The sequence below is a fragment of the Gossypium hirsutum genome, chromosome A12 (genome assembly GCF_007990345.1).
Source record: "Gossypium hirsutum isolate 1008001.06 chromosome A12, Gossypium_hirsutum_v2.1, whole genome shotgun sequence".
Taxonomy (NCBI): domain Eukaryota; kingdom Viridiplantae; phylum Streptophyta; class Magnoliopsida; order Malvales; family Malvaceae; genus Gossypium; species Gossypium hirsutum.
The window spans coordinates 105,948,876-105,968,166 of NC_053435.1; the positions used below are offsets into that span (position 1 = coordinate 105,948,876).

The window sequence follows — 19,291 nt, forward strand, 5'->3', positions numbered from 1 at the left end:
TAGGCCATTATACCTACAATTTGCGGCCAATTTAACCGACGACGACCCATTTGTGTGGACTACGTCAAGATGTAAATGAGAAGAGGGATGCAATTAATAAGACCCCAAAATGATCTTGTATTATGTGGAGGGTTTTTTTGAACTAAAAGTATTTATTAAAGTGATATTTGGCAATTAATTTGCTTTTTTTAGTTAGAACCAATGGACCATGTATCCATAATTCAATTCAAGATGCTTATCATGGTTTCATCATTACTATCCTTGTCAAGTATTTGGGATGACGGTGTGGTTAATTCAAATGGGTTGTGACAAATATTTTTGTTTACGAATCGTGGTTAGAATTTTTTTAAAGGTTAAATTTTGTAATTAGCGTTTGTAATTAATAAAAGTTATGGATTTAATTCTTATACTTTTATTTGATCATTTTTATTTGTGTACTTTGTTAAAATTTTAAATTCTTAAACAATAATTGTTAAATTCATTAAACAAAGTTCTGTTATTTTTAAAATTTAATGCGCCAAATATATTACTATATGTGTAATGTCATGTCAGCTTATTATTTTAACATATTACTCACTAAAAATTTAGTTAATGGATTACCAACTATCATTTGTAGTAAGACTAAAATTTTAAAATTCGAAAAGTATGAGAACTTAGAATGATCTAATTGGAGAAAATGAACTGGATCTGTAACTATACTCATAGTACAAGACTGATAATTCAATTTAACCAGACAAATTTGGCTGCTACTATTTGGACCAAAACTAAAATTTCAAATTTTGAAAAGTACAAAGACTAAATCTACAACTTTTACAAAGCACAGAGACTAATAGCATAATTTAACTTTTTTTTTAAATTGTATATGAATTAAATTCAAATCAATCCATTCAAATAATCGATTTCATCAATTCAACAATTCATATGCAATAAAATAATGAACAAATTAAATTCACAACTACACTAACTTTTCAAAATTCAGATCATGAAATTCCAATAAATTAAAGTAGAAAGAAGGATGAAAATTGAAAATAAAACCTAAATATTTTTATACATCGTAAAGACTAAAATACCGTGGTGAATTGAGATGAAGTATTATTCTAATTTGTGAAGTAAAAGTAACGCCATTGGTGCTTAATTTATAAGAAGAATATCTTAGATATTAGGAGCATAGGACTGATATCATCACAAAATGCCCTATTGACCAATTGATCTAGAAACAGGATGACTTGTGGAAGTGATTGAGGATGTCTCCAAATCTTATTCTTAATGCTTCTCAGTCTCACTAATCGTTTTAAGAATCAATGAATTGCTTATAATTTTAAACGTTTCTATTTAATATATTATTAACTAGTGGCATTATAAGGTATCATGTAGGCTAGAAAAAAGTAAAGTAATATCAAGGGTGGTTTGCTTTCTACTTTTTGCCTTCTTTTAATGTTTGAACCCTTCAATAAGTCATGTTTCCTTCCTCCTCTCTCCTATGTTTCCTTAACAATGGAAAATAGGTTAAATTGTCCCTTTATCATGCTCAAATTAGAGAATTTGGAATAAATTGATCCTCTACTTTTATAATATCATGTTTTACTCCTAATATCATTAACTACATTTTATGTTAAAAGGGTTATTTTTTATGAAAAATTCATATAAGCATTTTAATAAGAATAATTAAAATTGGATTAATTAATGATTTTATAAAAAAAATTATACCAAATTACATTAAATAAATCTCAAAGTTGAGAACAATAAAGGAACCAAAACCACAATTTGACCAAAAAAGTATGTACCTTAAGTTTTCTTCAAGCTTGCTTTCAATCATATGAAGATTTTGTTTTTTCTTGGACCACAACCTAATCTGACACGACCAGTTCAAAATCTTACCTGCCCCTCAAGGAGCTTCTTCTTCAAGCAAAGATATATGTATGTGTAATAATATCAGCTGGTACAGATCATGCCAAGTAACAATATTGGAGGTTGAATGCAAAATGGAGAGTTTTGAGGTTATTTTAAAGCCAATTTGCCTTGTAATACTAATAGTTCTGTGCTTGCATGCAATGCCAAGTTCATGTAATTTCACGTCTTTCGTGTTTGGGGATTCATTGGTAGATGCGGGAAACAACGATTATATATTCACCCTCTCCAAGGCTGATTCCCCTCCTTATGGCATCGATTTCACGCCTTCGGGTGGGCAACCTACTGGAAGATTTACCAATGGTCGAACAATAGCCGACATTGTAGGTAAATTCTTTTATCAATATATTAATAATGCCAGCTTCTCTATCTTTAACAAGTCTTAAATTCTCCAATATTTAACTGAAATTCGTCCTATACAAGTTTGTTTTAGTTTGGGTCTAATTGCATATTTCTTCCCTCTACTTTAAGATAATTCCCTCTATTTTAATCTGTTAACTTGTGAGAATTTTCAAACTTTTAATTAAGTTCATGGTATATGAGTTATACCAAGTTCATTATATTTTGAAGTTTAGTTATGTTGAGGCCGGTCTCGGACCCTCAACGAAGGCTTTATTCTTAAGTGTCTATGCTTGATTTTAATCCCAAATTTTTGTCTCCTCACTCCGATAAGAACCCAAAGAAATTCAAGTGGTTTGGCAGGAACATCTAATCCCAAAAAAAAAATGTTTGAGAATTTTGGCCGATTCAAACCTATACCTTTAAAAGGTCTTTGTGAGTAAGAATAATATCATATAAGGGCATGGGTTTGAACCTAAACGCTCCCATCAAACTTCGTAAAGCACTTCGATATAGTAATTCAAGTTTAGTAACAATTAAACTAACTTATCGGCTTTCATAAAATATAAAAACTAAATTATGATTAAAAAAAAAAGAGATTGTTTAGAGAATTATACTTGAGTCCCCTATGAAAGGCTTTGCTAAAATCAGTGGAAACACCCTGACTTTAGCTTTCTCAGGACGCTGGCTTTTATTAAAAGCATGTTGGGAGTTATGCCTAGGATTGATATAAGACTTTAACCAAACTAGAATAGTTATTTTAATGTATACACAATGGTAAACATTAATTTGCTTTTCAAGTCTTTTATCTACATGCATTCCACTGTATGGGAATTTAATGTGTCAAAAGAACCACTATTAGAATGGTTGAAAAAAAGGAATGTAGCACATGGCATGCAGGCTACTATTTGTATTTTCAATCCCTTTAAACTGTTGTTTTTGGATGATATATATAAATCAGGTCAATCTCTGGGAGCCAAATCGTTTCCACCACCTTACTTGGCACCAAACACCGAAGCTCTGGCCATTCTCAGGGGAATAAATTATGCCTCTGGAGCTTCAGGAATTATGGATAAAACTGGGTTTTTCTTTGTGAGTCCAATAATACATTCATTGTGTTTTTTTTTTATAAGTAAAAAGAGAACTAATGTAAAGTATATGCAGATTGGAAGAATTCCACTTGGGGAACAAGTGAGTAATTTCGAACAAAATCGAATTTATATGGTGAATGCGATGGGTGAAAATTATACAAGAAAATTTTTAAAGAAGGCAATTTTTTCTCTCACTATTGGGTCTAATGATGTTTTGAATTATATCCAACCATCAATACCATTTCTAAGACATGACAAGGTCTCGCCCACAACATTCCTAGATTTCATGATCTCTAACTTGACACTTCAACTTGAGGTAATAACAATTTTTAACAATAAATATATTATTGTCACTTTTTTATATATCGAATTTGTATTGTGTAGCGATTGCACGAGATGGGAGCTAGGAAGTTTATTGTTGTCGGGGTTGGACCACTCGGTTGCATACCATTTGTTCGAGCACTCAAGCTATTGCGGAGTGGACAATGCTCGAGTGCAGTGAATGCATTGATTCAAGCCTATAATCAAAGATTAAAAGAGCTTTTGAGTCGTTTAAATCAAGAGATGGGACCTGAAACCATCTTCGTGTTTGCAAACTCCTACGATGTTTTCATGGACATCATTGCTAACTATCATCAATACGGTTAGTAAGTCGTAATTTTTATCATCTTGTACACAAAAACAGCGTATATTGATGTGTTGGGACATTTCTAGGCTTAGAGAACGCCAATGACCCATGTTGCGGTGGGTATTTTCCGCCATTCGTTTGCTTTAAGAGCAGCGACGCGAACACCTCGGCTTTGTGCGACGATCGATCCAAGTACGTGTTTTGGGATGCGTATCACCCCACCGAAGCTGCTAATCTTATCATTGCGAAACAATTGGTAGATGGGGATGAAAGCGTTAGCTTCCCAATCAATATTCGCAAGCTTTGCAACTACAATAATTCCTAGTGGCCTGCATGGTTGAGGAAAGGTTCACAATGTTGTCAAATGTATTTAATGCTAATCCTTTGTTGAATTTTCCCAATTTGAAATTATACCATGAATGTGATTTATTAACTTTTAATGGAAATGAATTTGCAACAAGGAACTATAGAGGCCATGGATGGGGTTCAGTCTGCATGGGACGCTCTTGGTCTCGGGGTTGGGTTATTTATGGGTTCTTTAAAGCCTTTCTCGCTGTTGAGTTAATTTGGGCTATCGGCCTACAAGTAAACCCAGGTTTAGAATCCAACAGTATGGGTTTTGTGTTAATTAATGCTTTCGGGCCTACAAACCAACCTAAAAGACATTACCATGGGTCCTTGAATTTTTAAAATTTTGAACCTAAATTATTTTCAAGAAATATAAACACCCATCATAATTTGAGATTCGAAGAAAAAGGTTTTATATAACGAAAAATGCTCAGTTTCCATAATTCATGTGTCCATCATATAGTTTAGGGTAGTGAATTCTATGATATACGGTTTAAAATTAAAAAAAAATTTAATATACCATTTGATATTTTTTAATGTAGTACTTCTGTTATTTTTTGATTCAATTTAGTACTTATATTTTAAAAAAGTTATACATTTTGACACTCAAAGGTAATTGTGTTAACTTTTTGGTTTTTAATTCAAGTTTTAAGATTAATTTGATGAAATTTAATTGTTAATGTTATTAGTTTAGAATTTTTCATGATTTTGTTAATAGAATAAATTTAGTTTTGTTGTGAATTTGTTTAATTTTACATTTAATTTGTCAAATACATTTCAATGAATGTGATTTAATTTAGGTTTTAGAGTAGATTTGATGAAAGTTAATTGCAAATATTATTAGCTAATTATGAATTTTCGTCAAATCAACCGTAAAACCTAATTGAAACACTAAAAAATTAATGCCATTACCTTCAAATACCAAAATATATAATTTTTATCGAATATAAATACTACATCCATACCTCTCATCTCTCTCACCTAACTTATTTTCCCTATGGTAGCCATTGAACTTCTCCATTTATAATTATTGTTTACCATCGTCCATATTTCATTGTTTCTTACTCTTTTTTTTTTTTTTGTTCTTTTCGAAAAGTTCAAGTCACCATTTCTTACAAATAAGTAAGAATGAATTTACAAGAGAATATTATAATGCAATTCTATGTTGCTTTTCATGGATATAAAGGAGTTTTACGTCATTTTTCGTGACAAGAAATCTCAATATCTACTATTTTTGGCAAGAATATGCTCTTATGATTATTGATGTTAAGGGAAACATGTTTAAGTCCAGTGATGCAGTTGAAGCCTTGAAAAGGTTTGAAAATTCAAGTATTCTAATTCCTTCATCATTTGTGAAAAATCTCATTCATGTTGATGGATGTTGTATAGATTCTCGAAACTCTCTCAAACATTTTGTTTTAGTTGTTGTTCATTTGATATATGGTTTTATTGTATAATTCATTATTCACGTAAAGTTTTCTGAAAATTGTAATTTATATATTATATTTAATGAAACAATTTTTTTGAACAATTTTATTATAGATTCTAATCATATATTTTTTTTAACATAATGTTTAAAACTACTCATAACCCTTTCCAACTCATAAATAATAGGATAATACATTTGAGAGCACTTGAACTCAAGCCCTCTTATATTGATAACAATACCCATACCAATTAATATTTTATGTAATTCTCTTTTAAGCTTTAAAAGTATTTAAAATCACCAACCATTATACTTATCTATGCCATCAAGGAGAGCCACAAATAAAATATTCTTTGGGATAGACCAACCAAACTCAACCAACTCATTGGAATATTTAAGGGTTTTTTTTTTTGCCAGCATTAGATTATTTAAGTTTAATATAGTAAAATATAAATAATCTTGATATATATATTTAAAAATTTAAAATTATTGCTAAAATTAATGGTTGAATATTTTATAGGGTAAATTATATTAGTAGTCACCTAACTATTAGTAAATTTATGTTCTAGTCACTTAATTATGAAAAGTTAAAAAACCATCACCCTAACTATTTAACTTTATCTTTTTTGTCACCAGTTAGCTAACTATGATAGATTTTAAAATTGGCATAATAGCAACTTTAACCTTTAACATTTATATATTGTGTCAATTTAGTCTTGATTCTAAAAAATCTAACCCTCAATAGTTACACATTGTGTAATTTGATCTTTTTTTACAGTTTTGTTTTTCTTTGTGACCCTTTCACCTAAAAAAGCTAAAAAAATTAAAATTATTAACTAAATTTGATTGAAAATATACAAAAAATAGAAGCACCAAAAAATCTATTCTCATTCTTTTAAAATTAATCTTCAATGTCACAAAAAAAGAAGAAGCAAAATTGTAATAAATAAATAAATAAATTACACAATGTGTAAATGTTGAGGGTTAATTATTTTTAGAATCAAGACTAAATTGACATAATTCATAAATGTTGAGGGTTAAAGTTGTTATTACTCCCATTTACAAGTTGTCACCGTTAGCTCGTTGGTGACAAAAAAAAATAGCTGAGTGACTATTTTGTAATTTTTCATGGTTGAATAACCAAAAAAAATAGTAATAGTTAAATGACTATTGATGTGATTTTTCTTATTTTATATATATATATATATATATATTTGCAAACCAATTTCTACGTCAACATTTCAATTTCAAATTTTGGGTCTCTTTCAATGAAAACAAAGATTTGGTCTCCTTTTCTATAATGAATTAATATTAAGTAGTGTTTGGTATGATGAAAAGTAGTCACTTTTTTAGAATTTAATCAGTTGGAAAGTGATTCTAACATTTGGTATGTCAAGTTTTATTTACTTTCCTTATACTCTAACTTTCCTTTGGAGTTACTTTCCTATTAACATGACAATATAGCTCTCCGGATAAAATGTGAAAAAGTTACTTTCCTATAGGTAGAATTGTTCTATTTAAGCTGGGTAAGAATTGTTGGTTTTACATTCCTTTGATTTAATTATTTGTAGTTTTGCTAAGAGCAATATCTAGAATCAACTATTTTTATAATATTCTCATGGGTTAGTCTTTAACTAAGACAAAACGTGATTTCAGTTTTTTTTTTCTAAATTTATTCCAAAAATCAAGTTTTATATATCCATGACTTTATATATGCATCGTTATATTTAGAAAATACATGCAAGACAAATTTAAAATAATTTTTTTCAATTAAAATTAAAAATAGAAAATAATTTAAAAATTATCAATTAGATTTTATTATTAAATATTTAATCCAAATATTTGTTAAGAAGGAAGTTTAATATAAAAATTAAATACATAAATATTATCTTTTATTTAATAAGGATGAATTCGTAAATTATAATTACTTTCCTAGTAAAGCACTTAGTGAGCCAAGCATGATAATATAACTTCCCTAAGATTCTAATCAAATACCTTTAAATGTATATCAAACATTGTAAAATAATTTTCCTGACAATCACATTCCAGTGAATCACATTAGAATCATAACATGGGAAAACACAAAATGGTACCTAATTGTTTGAAATAAAAGAGTAAACTACATAAATGGTCAACTAACTATTAGAAAGTTTCTTGTTAGGTCGACCAACTTTAAAAAGTTACAAAATGATCATCTGATTTATCGCTTTATTTTTTTAGTCCAAAACCGTTAAAATACTAACTAACATATTGTTGAGTTGATAGTTAACTTAATGACATGTATATTTTTAACCCTTTATTTTTTTCCCATGTAATTGTCATGTCATTTTATAATTAATTAAAAATGAAATTTAAACTCAAAATTTTAAAATTATATTTTCGGTTTCATCTTATTTAATACCATCACTTAAAAATAATACAAATATACAATAAATAATGAAACGTAACATTAAAACTAATAATAATAACACATATGTAAGTGTACAAATTTAAAATAAAATAAAATAAGTTTAAATCGTGAGTAAAAAAAATTTAAATAGGTAAATACATTCCATTAAGAATGCTAAATGCACTCTAATTTTTTATCACAGTATTGTCTTCTTTTTTTTTCTTGAGTTGGTAATAAGTTGACTCATGATATTAACTTATTTAAACACTTAGATAATAGTATATATATACAAACAATGTAGATGAAATAATTTGTGTAATAAAATTAAAATGTATAAAAACGTTGGAATAAAATTTTAATTGAAGTAGTTAAAAATATCATAGATGTTGGTGACATGAGTTTAAATATCAATATTTACATTTCTTTTTGTTTAAAAAAACAAAATTACCCAGGTAATAGTATAACTTATTTAAATTATCTAAAGCTATTTTAGTAAATTTTTTTTAATTTAGTGTCTGTAATATTTTATTATTAGAATGAATCCATATAATTTACGTAAGATAAAATTATAAAATAAGACAACTAAAGGGTAATCTATTGGTGTAATCATAACTCAATATCTACCTATTATTAAATTCCTAAAAATCATTTATTTTAACAAAGAAATAAATATAAATTTAAAAATATTTTTATCTTTTTATATAACATGTAGAAAAAATACGTGCTTACAAGACTTTAACCTAAATCATTCAACGTACACTTTTCCAACTTTACAATTTCAACCATAATAATATTTAAAATTAATTATTAATAATTATTTTCACCCATAGTATACTTTAATATATTTATTAATTTAAAAACTCCCAAAACAAATAAAAGGAGTAGTATTTATTGTTAAATATACTCATTCAAATATTTAGAGTAAATTATATCATTAATCACTAGATTATGGGTAAGTTTTCATTTTAGTCATTTAACTAAAAAAAGTTACAAATTGGTCATTGAATTATTTAAAAGTTTTCATTCAAGTCATCAGGCTATTAAAATCGATGTTATGTGGTGCTCACTATTCACATTGTATGCATCAATCGAAAGTTCTCTTTCCCTTTCTCATTTATAATTCATTTTTCATGAAACAAATTTAGACATCACGAATCTACGAACTAAAATTAAAAAAAAATCTCCGATCTCCTACACTGGCCGCTAGATCGACTTGGATCTAAGGTATTTTCTTCTACTTATTGATGAGTACTGATCCACCGTATCGATTGTCAAACCGTTCCTTAGAATTCACTTGTGGAAAATTTTTTTATAAAGAAAACTTAACAGCCTAATTATTTAAATAAAGACTTTTGAATAGTTTAGTGAATTAAATGAAAACTTTCAAATAGTTCAATAACTAAATTATAACTTTTTTAGTTAAATGACTATAACAAAAATTTACCAATAATTTAGTGACTAAGGGTGAAATTTACCCAAATATTTATTGAGAGTAAAGTAAAATGTAGGTGAAGATAAAAACAAAAACCCACCAAAGCCCCAACCGGAAGGACAAATAATAGATCTAGAGATACCGACAAATTCCCAATTCTCCCATGGCGATGTCTCTCTATTTTGTTCTTCTTCTTTTCATGTCTCTGCTTGTTTCTTTTGGTTCTGCTGAGATCCGATTCACGGAGATCCGATCCGATGGCCGCCCCATAATTCCCTTCGACAAATTCGGTTTCACCCACACAGGCCGTCTTGAGCTCAACATCTCTCAGGTCGAGCTATCAGACTCGAACCGAAATCTTGACTTGTCCAAAGTCGGATTCTTCCTCTGCACACTCGACGCATGGATGCACGTGCTCCAACAACTTGAAGATGAGGAGGTCGCCTGCGTTCTCGATTCCGATCTCATTAAACTCGTCTCCAATTTTAAATCTCTTAACGGGCAATCCAGCTTCAACTCCCTTTATGAAGAAAAGGATGCCGATCAGTACACCCTCGTCTTTGCTAACTGCCTTAATCAAGTTAAAGTATCGATGAAAGTCCGATCAGCGATGTACAATCTCGACGGCAAGAAAAATCGCAGGGATTATCTCTCGGCGGGCGAAACGGTTCTCCCTAGGGTTTACTTCCTTTTGTCCCTCGTTTACTTCACTCTCGCCGGGGTTTGGATTTACGTGCTTTACAAAAAACGACTCACCGTTTTCGGAATCCATTTCTTTATGCTTGCTGTGGTTATTTTGAAAGCGTTTAACCTGGTATGCGAAGCAGAGGATAAGTCTTATATTAAGCGTACAGGGAGTGCTCACGGTTGGGATGTATTGTTTTACATATTCAGTTTCTTGAAAGGGATAACGCTTTTCACGCTGATCGTTTTGATTGGTACTGGGTGGTCGTTTTTGAAGCCTTACTTGCAGGACAAGGAGAAGAAGGTTTTGATGATTGTGATTCCACTTCAAGTCGTTGCTAACATTGCCCAAGTTGTTATCGATGAAACTGGGCCTTTCAGTCAGGATTGGAACACATGGAAGCAAGTGTTTTTGCTTGTTGATGTCGTTTGTTGTTGCGCAGTGTTGTTCCCGATTGTTTGGTCTATTAAGAACTTGCGCGAGGCAGCTAAGACAGATGGGAAAGCCGCCGTGAATTTGATGAAGTTGACTCTGTTTAGGCAGTACTACATCGTAGTGATTTGTTATATTTACTTTACCCGTGTTGTGGTTTATGCCTTGGAGACGATTACTTCTTATAAGTATCTTTGGACCAGTGTAGTGGCTGGGGAGTTAGCCACACTTGCATTTTATGTGTTTACAGGGTTCAAATTCAAGCCAGAGGCTCATAACCCATACTTTGTGATCGATGATGAGGAGGAAGAAGCTGCAGCAGAGCAGCTGAAGCTTGAAGATGAGTTTGAATTGTGATAGTATTCATTGAGGAAAAGAAATGGAGAATGATTGAAGAAGGTTCAGGTTGTCAAACTGGGGCAATTGAGGTAGAAGCCTTATCATCTTAATGGGTACCATTGAAAAAAAAAATTGTGATATTTGATGCTTGTTAGTACTTATTGTGCCCTTTTGATCTACTGTACCTTTTCTTTTATAAGTTGTTAGGATACTTAAACTTTGATGCTTGTTGTGAATTTAATAGCATATGTAACTACAAATACAAAACTTCTGCCATACTTTTTGTTAAATTCCTTGTTTCCTCATTCTGGGAATATGTTGTGAAACATTGTCATTTATATGTATCTAAAAGTTCTATTGTGCATGCATTTGCAGAGAACCAATTAGCATATGCTCATTTAACTAAGAGTAGTTGCTGTACTACTCCCTGGAATATATGTAGTGGTACATTTGTTTTAGGGGCTTTTATTACATATTTGAAGTGCCTGTTATATGTCAGACGTGGTTCTTCTGATATCTAGTCATAGCTCGACTGCTTTAATGAATCTGAGCTAGCTATCTACTGAATCTGAATTCCAATTTGCATGTAGCTACTTGAAAACATTGATCCGTTTTAACATGCTTATTTTCCAGCACTTTTCAGGCTTTAAGCCTTTTGTTAAAATCCGAATGGATATATCTTTCGTCCAATTTGTGGCAATGCTGTTAAATCTAAGTTCTTTTCTTCTGTGAATATTTAGTTTTAGCATTAATTTTTGAGATTGTATTAGAATGATACGAGTGAGATTGGTTTTCATGAAGTTGGAAAAGTTGCCCTTGGCAGACATGGTTGTATCCTTTGGTTAACTTGAGAGGTTTCTTACCGCTAGGAGATCTATGGTTTTAGGTTCTCTGCATTGGATTTTTATGGCATGTGTTTGATTTGTGAGGCATACTAGAAACGAACCTGACCATCGATGATTAGTTGTTTGAAAGCTTGTTTTAGTTAACACTAGAATTTGAGTCAGGCATGTTCTCCTCCTTACTGAGAATTTGTTTAATTTCAGTCTTATTAGTTCAATGGCTTTTGTTTCGTCGTGAACCCTCTTATCTTATGGTTGCTTTGGCTTTGGCTTGGGCTTGGGAAGATACGGTCTAAATTTTATCAGATACCTCGTGACAAAATTGAAGTCAAAGGTCCACCAGTTAGCGGTGGTTGAGAAATTCGTATTGATTAGTTGAGATATGGGAGTTTATTGCTTGGAGTTTCTTTCTATTATTCCCTTCAATTTTCCTCTCACATATTTGTTTGTTGTTACAAAATCCATGGGTTGGATCCATGGGTTGGATTGATTTTAGGTCAGATCAATTTAGATTTTGGATTTGGATCATTTTCGACTTTGGGTTGGTTTTGAGGTATTAGGGGTTTTAGTTGTTTGAGGTTGGTATTTTTTGGGGTTTGGGCTAAACAAATTAAAAGATTTCTTTCGGCAGTTTGAAACACGGTAGATTTTCAGATTATAATTGACAGATCATAGTAATAGAAAATTGAAGTATGGGCCATGTTCTTGAAATATATATTATAGGCGTAACAGAAGTTTGGGTGTGATCGAAAAGACAAAATCATGCAAATCATCGGCAGTCTTAACACTTGATACATAAAATATTGAGAGTATTGATAACCATGTAATCATTAAGGTTATGGGTTACAAACTTCCCTTTGTGACAAAGAACATACCCTGTATTCTAAATTTCTTTCATAGGATCCATTCATTCATCTCATGTATGCTGACAATTTTCCTTTCGCTTAAGAAAAAAAAATTGAGCAGCAAAAGCAAAAGAAAAGAAAAAAGAGGACACTTTTACTTCACTTTAACCATATAGGAAATATGGTCCATTTTCATCTTTTTTCTTGCATCAGCAGTTGATTATGAACCACGAGAATTCAAGCAGAAAGATTGAAGCTGTGTTGGCACATGGGAAGTTTGTTAACCTGTCTCCTTTTGAGCCGCCCTTCACCAAAACCAAAAAGTATCCAATGATCCAAGTCGGTGATTACAGGGCTTGTGTGTATTCACTTACTAACCCAAACACCAGAAGAGCTCTTATTTTTTGTCCATTCTTAAGGTTTTATGACTGACACTGCAGCAGACCCTGGATTTAACATTAAAGGGAGGGACAATACACGTGGAACCTGTAGGAATAAACACACCATTGTTTCAATTATGGCCTATAATGTCCTTAAAAGAACTTTGCAACCAAAATCTGATTAAAATAATCCAGCATCTTCTGCAATCCAATCATAGATAACCAGCAAAGCTCCCATTTGTAATGCGTGACTAATACAACATATTTTTGAAGAATAGGTGTTTAAATCCCTGCTAGAGTTTATGCTGCTGTGAAGGAACTTTAATCGCATCATAAAATATGCATCTGGGGGCTGTTGTGGCTGACGAATTGCTCTGGGATATGTACTCGGTACTTTAGTTATCAAAATCAATATATGTAAATTACGACACGAATTCAGTGGTACATGAGGTCTAAGGTTCGATTGGAATTACTTATATTTCCAAAGAATAGATCAAAATGCCCCCACTAACATGTGGAGTGCCAGAGGAGTACATACTCCAAGCCAGAGAGGCCCTTACTCTTTCACAATAAGTAGAACATTTAGTGGTTTTTGTGTGGACCAAATGTGTTCATTATTACACTGGACGGTCTCCTCATATTAAAACTATAATTTTTTTTACAAATACACCCTAATTCCCAATTTCCTCTCCACTTAGAATTATTGGTGTTTGATTGTTTTTAAGTTATTAATCCATGATATGATTACCGGACATGATTTGAATAAAACTATGAACGGTGTACCCATTTCAAAACAACTGTAGGGTATTTTTCTGACCAGTTCGCAGTGTATAAAAAGTCAGCGTACAACCTGGAAACTTTGGCCATATAACTACAGATCCCACTATTAGTATTGGCATGCCATGAGAGTGGTAAAAAGGAAAACAGGGCAGATAAGAGATGTGGACCGGTGGAAGTAAGATAATAAAGGCAAATGAAGACCACCACCTCCCCTTAGGACTAGTTTTTTTAATTAAGATGAGATGCATGTGATATATATATATCCATCATTCACTTTTTCAATCCACATGATCTTCAAAGCTAAGTTCCAGAATAAATAAATGGGCCTACTCCCATTGCTTTCTTGACAGGGAAAATCCCCCACTCAAACAATAATAAAAGAAAGAGAAAAGCAAAAAAAAAAAAAAAGAGTTTGATTTATTAAGAATGGAAGGAGAAGATATGGAGATGATAATGATGATGATGATCAACAGCAGCAGCAGCCCTAATAATCAAAGCAATGAAGCTTCCACTAGCACTAGCTGGAAAGTATATGATAACCCTTTTTTTAATTCCCATCATCATTGTCAACAAGTATGGCAAAGTAGCAAGCATCTACATCATCATCAAGTGTGCTCACCTGTTTCAGCTCAAACCATCGTAGACCCTTTTTGGGATCTTACCTTGTTTGGTCCTTCTTCAACCATGGATTCTGAACTGGATATTGCTCGAGCCCAGATCATTGATTTACAAGCTGAGCTAGATTACGAAGTTAAAGCACGTAAAAAGGCAGAGTCCCTCAACAAGAAACTGGCTAAGGATCTTGCCGAAGAAAGAAGAGGAAGAGAAGCATTGGAGAGGGTATGTGATAAGCTTGCAAGAGAGATTTCATTAGATAAAGCAGAGATTGATCGAATGAAAAGGGATTTCGAGGAAGAAAGAAAGATGTTAAGAATGGCTGAAGTATTAAGGGAAGAAAGGGTTCAAATGAAGCTGGCCGAAGCCAAGTTTTTGTTTGAAGAAAAGCTATTAGAATTGGAAGAAACTAAACGAGTATTGCCAGCTGATAAAGAAGATAAACCACCAGCAGCATTCACAACCAATCTTTCTGGGAAATTTTCGAGGTTAGTTTTCAGTGAAAAAGCATCATCAACCTGTAACGATTCATCCATGGCAATTCAACGAAAAGCATCCCCAGAAACAGAGAATCCTCACATAAAACGAGGGATCAAAGGGTTCGTTGAATTTCCACGAGTGGTTCGAGCGATTGGATCAAAAAGTAGACATTGGGGTTCAAAGCTTGAATGTCAAAAGGCTCAGCTAAGGGTTCTACTTAAACAGAAGAGTCCCATTCGATCAAATAACCTTATCATGAGTTGAAGATATATTATCAGTTTTCTGCAAGTAATTTCACTTCTGGGTTTTTCTTTTCTGGATTAAATTTTGTTAATTTCTTGTTTTCTTTCCTTCAAAACAGGGTGACTTAGTACCCATTACCCTCAAAGATCTTGGTCTTGTAAGATTATAAAAATGGGGGTAAATTAAATATATGATTTGGCTTTTGTAATTTACCGTAATGGTGTCAGAATGTATATGAAATTGTCGTGTTCATTAATATTATAGGATTTGAAATTGGAAACCGGAAAATTTGTCGGTTGGAACAGATCTGAGTAAAGAAATTGTTGGAAAGACTACACAGAAGTCATTGTATAAAGGTAAACAGCTAAAAGCTCATTTCTTTTAAAAGAGTAATATGGTAGACATGTGCAGATGTTTGACAAAGATGAAAGTAATCAACCATTTTCTTGGAAAAAAGAAACCTTAGGTTAGGGAAGGGAAAATTCATGAATCTTTAGGTGATCACATGTGCATTAAAATTGGTATTTGATATAAAGTGAAAACTAGTTCACAAGTCACTTTGCAGTTCGTAGAAATAGCAATCTTGTGCAGATCTATAGCATTGAATTTAGAGATAAATCTCTTACACATGCAATCAGATTTGACTCCGTTAAACATATTCTTCACTATCACTTACACATCATCAATCTAATGACCCAACGATTTATCGAAAGGAAATGCAAAGCAAGAAATGTCAACTCATATTTATATCTCACTTCTCCCAACTCCAATTGCACACACACACTCTATCCTTCAAATTCCAACCTCCAACCTCACCCCCTTCATCCTCTCCTCTTAGCTCTTCCTTCCCTTCTCCTTGACTCCACTCAAACTTCACACATTTTTTCCAATACCATCAAAATCAAAACAAGTAGTATGCACTTCAATGTTATTGAATAAAATTGTAGATTCGAGTTTTATAAATAAACAAAATAAGAGTTGTACATCCTAATTAAATATTCGATATGGCTCTACTCTAAATTTAATCTGAGTTGTAACTTTTAAAACATTGGCAAAAGTCAAAATTTTTTATTTATTTACCCTTTATTTTTAAAAAGTAATTTTTTTTTTCATAGAAGCCGAAGATAAAATGAGCTTACAGTATACTGGTTTGTGCTGCCCGTTCTTGCAAGTTCTATTTAACTCGGGCAGATTTTAGATAAAGATTTTTTAATTTGAATATTATTTATTAACGAAATTCCTTTTATAATGTCTAAATTACTTACAATCTTTTAATTTTTAAAAAGGAAGATATTAGGCGTTTAAGCGTTAGTTGTAACAACAACAATACAATTGAATTAATATTCATTTGAAAAAAACTATTATTTTAATTAAATATAAAATATATAAAAATATTTTTAATGATAAAACCAAATCAACCAATTCTAGTTTATTCTAGCCATAGACTAGTTTAGTGCATCCCGGTTTACATGTTAATTATCTTGCTAGTTTATTCTCAGCTAAAAGTATCATAATACTTCTTGTACTATACCTTAAATTACATTTTGATTTTTTTATTGAAAAAATAGGTAAATCAGTCTTCATACATTGATGGAGTAAAATGGTCCTTTCATTAAAATTCACATCCTTTCATCGATGACGTGGATCTCTCAATGGTTAGTATTGCCCTCGATCGAGGTTTTATCTCTTAAATTTATAAAAGAGCCCAAGCGCTTAAGGTGACAGGTTCAATAAGTGGCATATGATCACCTATGAGACCTTTTGTTTTTTCCTATGGCCTTCCTTTATTTTGCAATTGGTTGCCTAGCTATCTGATAATCAACTATCACCTCTTCTAGAGGTGAAGTCAAATTTTTTTTTAGAGTGGTCAAATTTAAATTATAATTTTTTAAAGAGTTAAAATTGTAATTTCGTTATTGTATTACAAATTTCAAATGATTAAACTATAAATTTTTTGTTTTTAGAAAGTACAGAATTTAATTTTAAATTTTAAGAAAGAACAAAATACAATTTTACTATTGAATTAATTTTAAAACTTCACAAATACTCAAAAGACTAAATGAGCAATTCTTTTTATTTTAAGAGACCTACCCGTCTAGGTTCGCCCCTGGCCCCGTCGTCAAAATCTCTCCGCTCTCACCATCTCTTTGTCCTTCATTTTCATCGCTGATCATCTCTCTCGTTTCTTTTTGTTGACCTCCCATATTTGTCTTTATCCTCACGTTTCCCATTCTTTTCTCCTTCCCATTTTCCTATTCTTTTAAGGTCTCTCTCTCTCTCTCAATTTATGGGACGAATTTCCTCACCTTCTTTAGTGATAGTAACTAAGTGCTAATCTTTGAATTTGACTTAGTGATATTAACCCAATTAAGAATTGATAAAAAAAAAATCAAATCAAAATTTTAAATTGCAATTTTTTTTGTCTTCACCCAGATATTAAAATTAAAAATATAAATGTCTATTCACTTTAAAAAATAAAAAAAAATATCTCATATATCACTTAAATTTTTTTTTTTAAAAAGTTCTACAAGTTGATTTTAGGTGTGACTGATATTGTAATAGAAAATTTGAATTTATAATTAAATAGAAAATATATGACGCTCTCAATCAGTTTATAAAATCTAAAATACTCTAACAATAATATATCAAAATAATTACCCTTAATCATTAATTTAATTTTCTTTATTATGAAACATAGAGTCAATTAACTTTTTTGTTCTTTATTACTATTATTATTTTCACCATTCACCCAGTTTTATGAATGTGCCATTATTTTTATATACAAAAATACTAAAAGCATGTGAAAATTATGGTTAAAAGATGGAAAAAGATTCAAGGCAATTGTGGTTAAAAACCATGGGTATTACTTTTGACCTTTTATAAGATTATTAATGGAAAGGAGTTTATCGGTCTTCAAAAAAAAAAATGTCATTTTATTATTGAGATACTAATATTAGTGAAGCAAATTTTGGTAATCCCCCACCCTTTTCTTTTTAACGAAAATTTTATCTTAAAATTTAGCAACTAATCTTCATAAATTATCCAAATAAGGAAACATAACTTCATAATCTACTTTTTCATTGAAAAAATATTGTACCGATATTAAATATTCATTAAATATATTATCAAAAAAGTATTCGAAAAAAGACAACAACAATAAGATTTGAATTTTTTATCATTGTTATATTTTAAGCATCGGTCTACCATTAAATCTAAACAGTGGTTTTGAAAATATTAAAGTGTTTAAGGTTGATGTAAAAATATGTTTTCTTTTAGAAGATAAGATATCGATTTTAATATGATAGTGTAAAGTATAATATATGTATTTACATAATATTCAAATTCATTAATATTATGATATATAAAATATATAAACTTAAATTATAATTTTAATTGACTCGAATGTAAAATGTCATATTATTATTTTGGTTTTAAGAAATATTCAATTTAACCTATAGTAAAAATATAATAATAATTTATGGTAACTTATAACATATAATATATAATTTTTTTAAGTTATTAATATAAATTATTTGTAAAACTTAATTTAAATATAAAAATTATATTTATATTTTATAATTAAATAAATGAGGAGTAAATTTATAATGGTGGTAAATTATAGCTATCAAATTAACTAAAATGTTTATAACTCGTAAATCAAAATGAAAAAGAAAATTAAGTCTTAGATTTAATATTTAATCTACCTCATTAAAATGAGTATAATACTCAATCTTTCTTCTTCTTTTTTTATTTTCACCACGTAATACAAGTTTTAAAGTGAAAAATATTGGCCTAATCTTTTACATTTAGATTTAATTTAGTTTATTGAAGAAAAAAATTGAAAGCATATTCACAATCAGATAAAATGTAAGAGATTAAAATTATTGAGATTAAACAATTTGGATATTCAATATTTATTTTTTTCCTAGACAAATTGCTGAGAATTTCACTCTGAAAACTTTGGGTGTTTGGTATATCCTATACTTGGGCCCAACTTTTTTAGAACTAAATGTTGTATAAAATTTTCACGAAATAAACACAAATATTGAGAGAAAAACAAATGTCAAATACTCAAAATTTTTAATCTCG

The 19,291-nt window shown here is 30.6% G+C and overlaps 3 protein-coding genes across 3 annotated transcripts; all 3 read left to right on the forward strand.

Moving 5' to 3' along the window:
• The first annotated feature begins 1,936 nt into the window (after positions 1 to 1,936).
• LOC107943521 (GDSL esterase/lipase At5g41890) lies at positions 1,937 to 4,412 on the forward strand. Its single transcript, XM_016877268.2, has 5 exons — positions 1,937 to 2,235; positions 3,209 to 3,339; positions 3,412 to 3,654; positions 3,723 to 3,981; positions 4,053 to 4,412. The coding sequence occupies exons 1-5, from the start codon at positions 1,983 to 1,985 to the stop codon at positions 4,289 to 4,291; spliced, it is 1,125 nt and encodes a 374-aa protein (XP_016732757.1). The 5' UTR covers positions 1,937 to 1,982; the 3' UTR covers positions 4,292 to 4,412.
• A 5,252-nt stretch (positions 4,413 to 9,664) lies between these two features.
• Positions 9,665 to 11,385, forward strand: LOC107943522 (protein CANDIDATE G-PROTEIN COUPLED RECEPTOR 7). Its single transcript, XM_041083611.1, has one exon. The coding sequence runs from the start codon at positions 9,725 to 9,727 to the stop codon at positions 11,033 to 11,035; it is 1,311 nt and encodes a 436-aa protein (XP_040939545.1). The 5' UTR covers positions 9,665 to 9,724; the 3' UTR covers positions 11,036 to 11,385.
• A 2,769-nt stretch (positions 11,386 to 14,154) lies between these two features.
• Positions 14,155 to 15,506, forward strand: LOC107943524 (protein BRANCHLESS TRICHOME). Its single transcript, XM_016877272.2, has one exon. It carries the CDS (start codon positions 14,291 to 14,293, stop codon positions 15,221 to 15,223), a length of 933 nt encoding a protein of 310 aa, XP_016732761.2. The 5' UTR covers positions 14,155 to 14,290; the 3' UTR covers positions 15,224 to 15,506.
• The last annotated feature ends 3,785 nt before the right edge of the window (positions 15,507 to 19,291 follow it).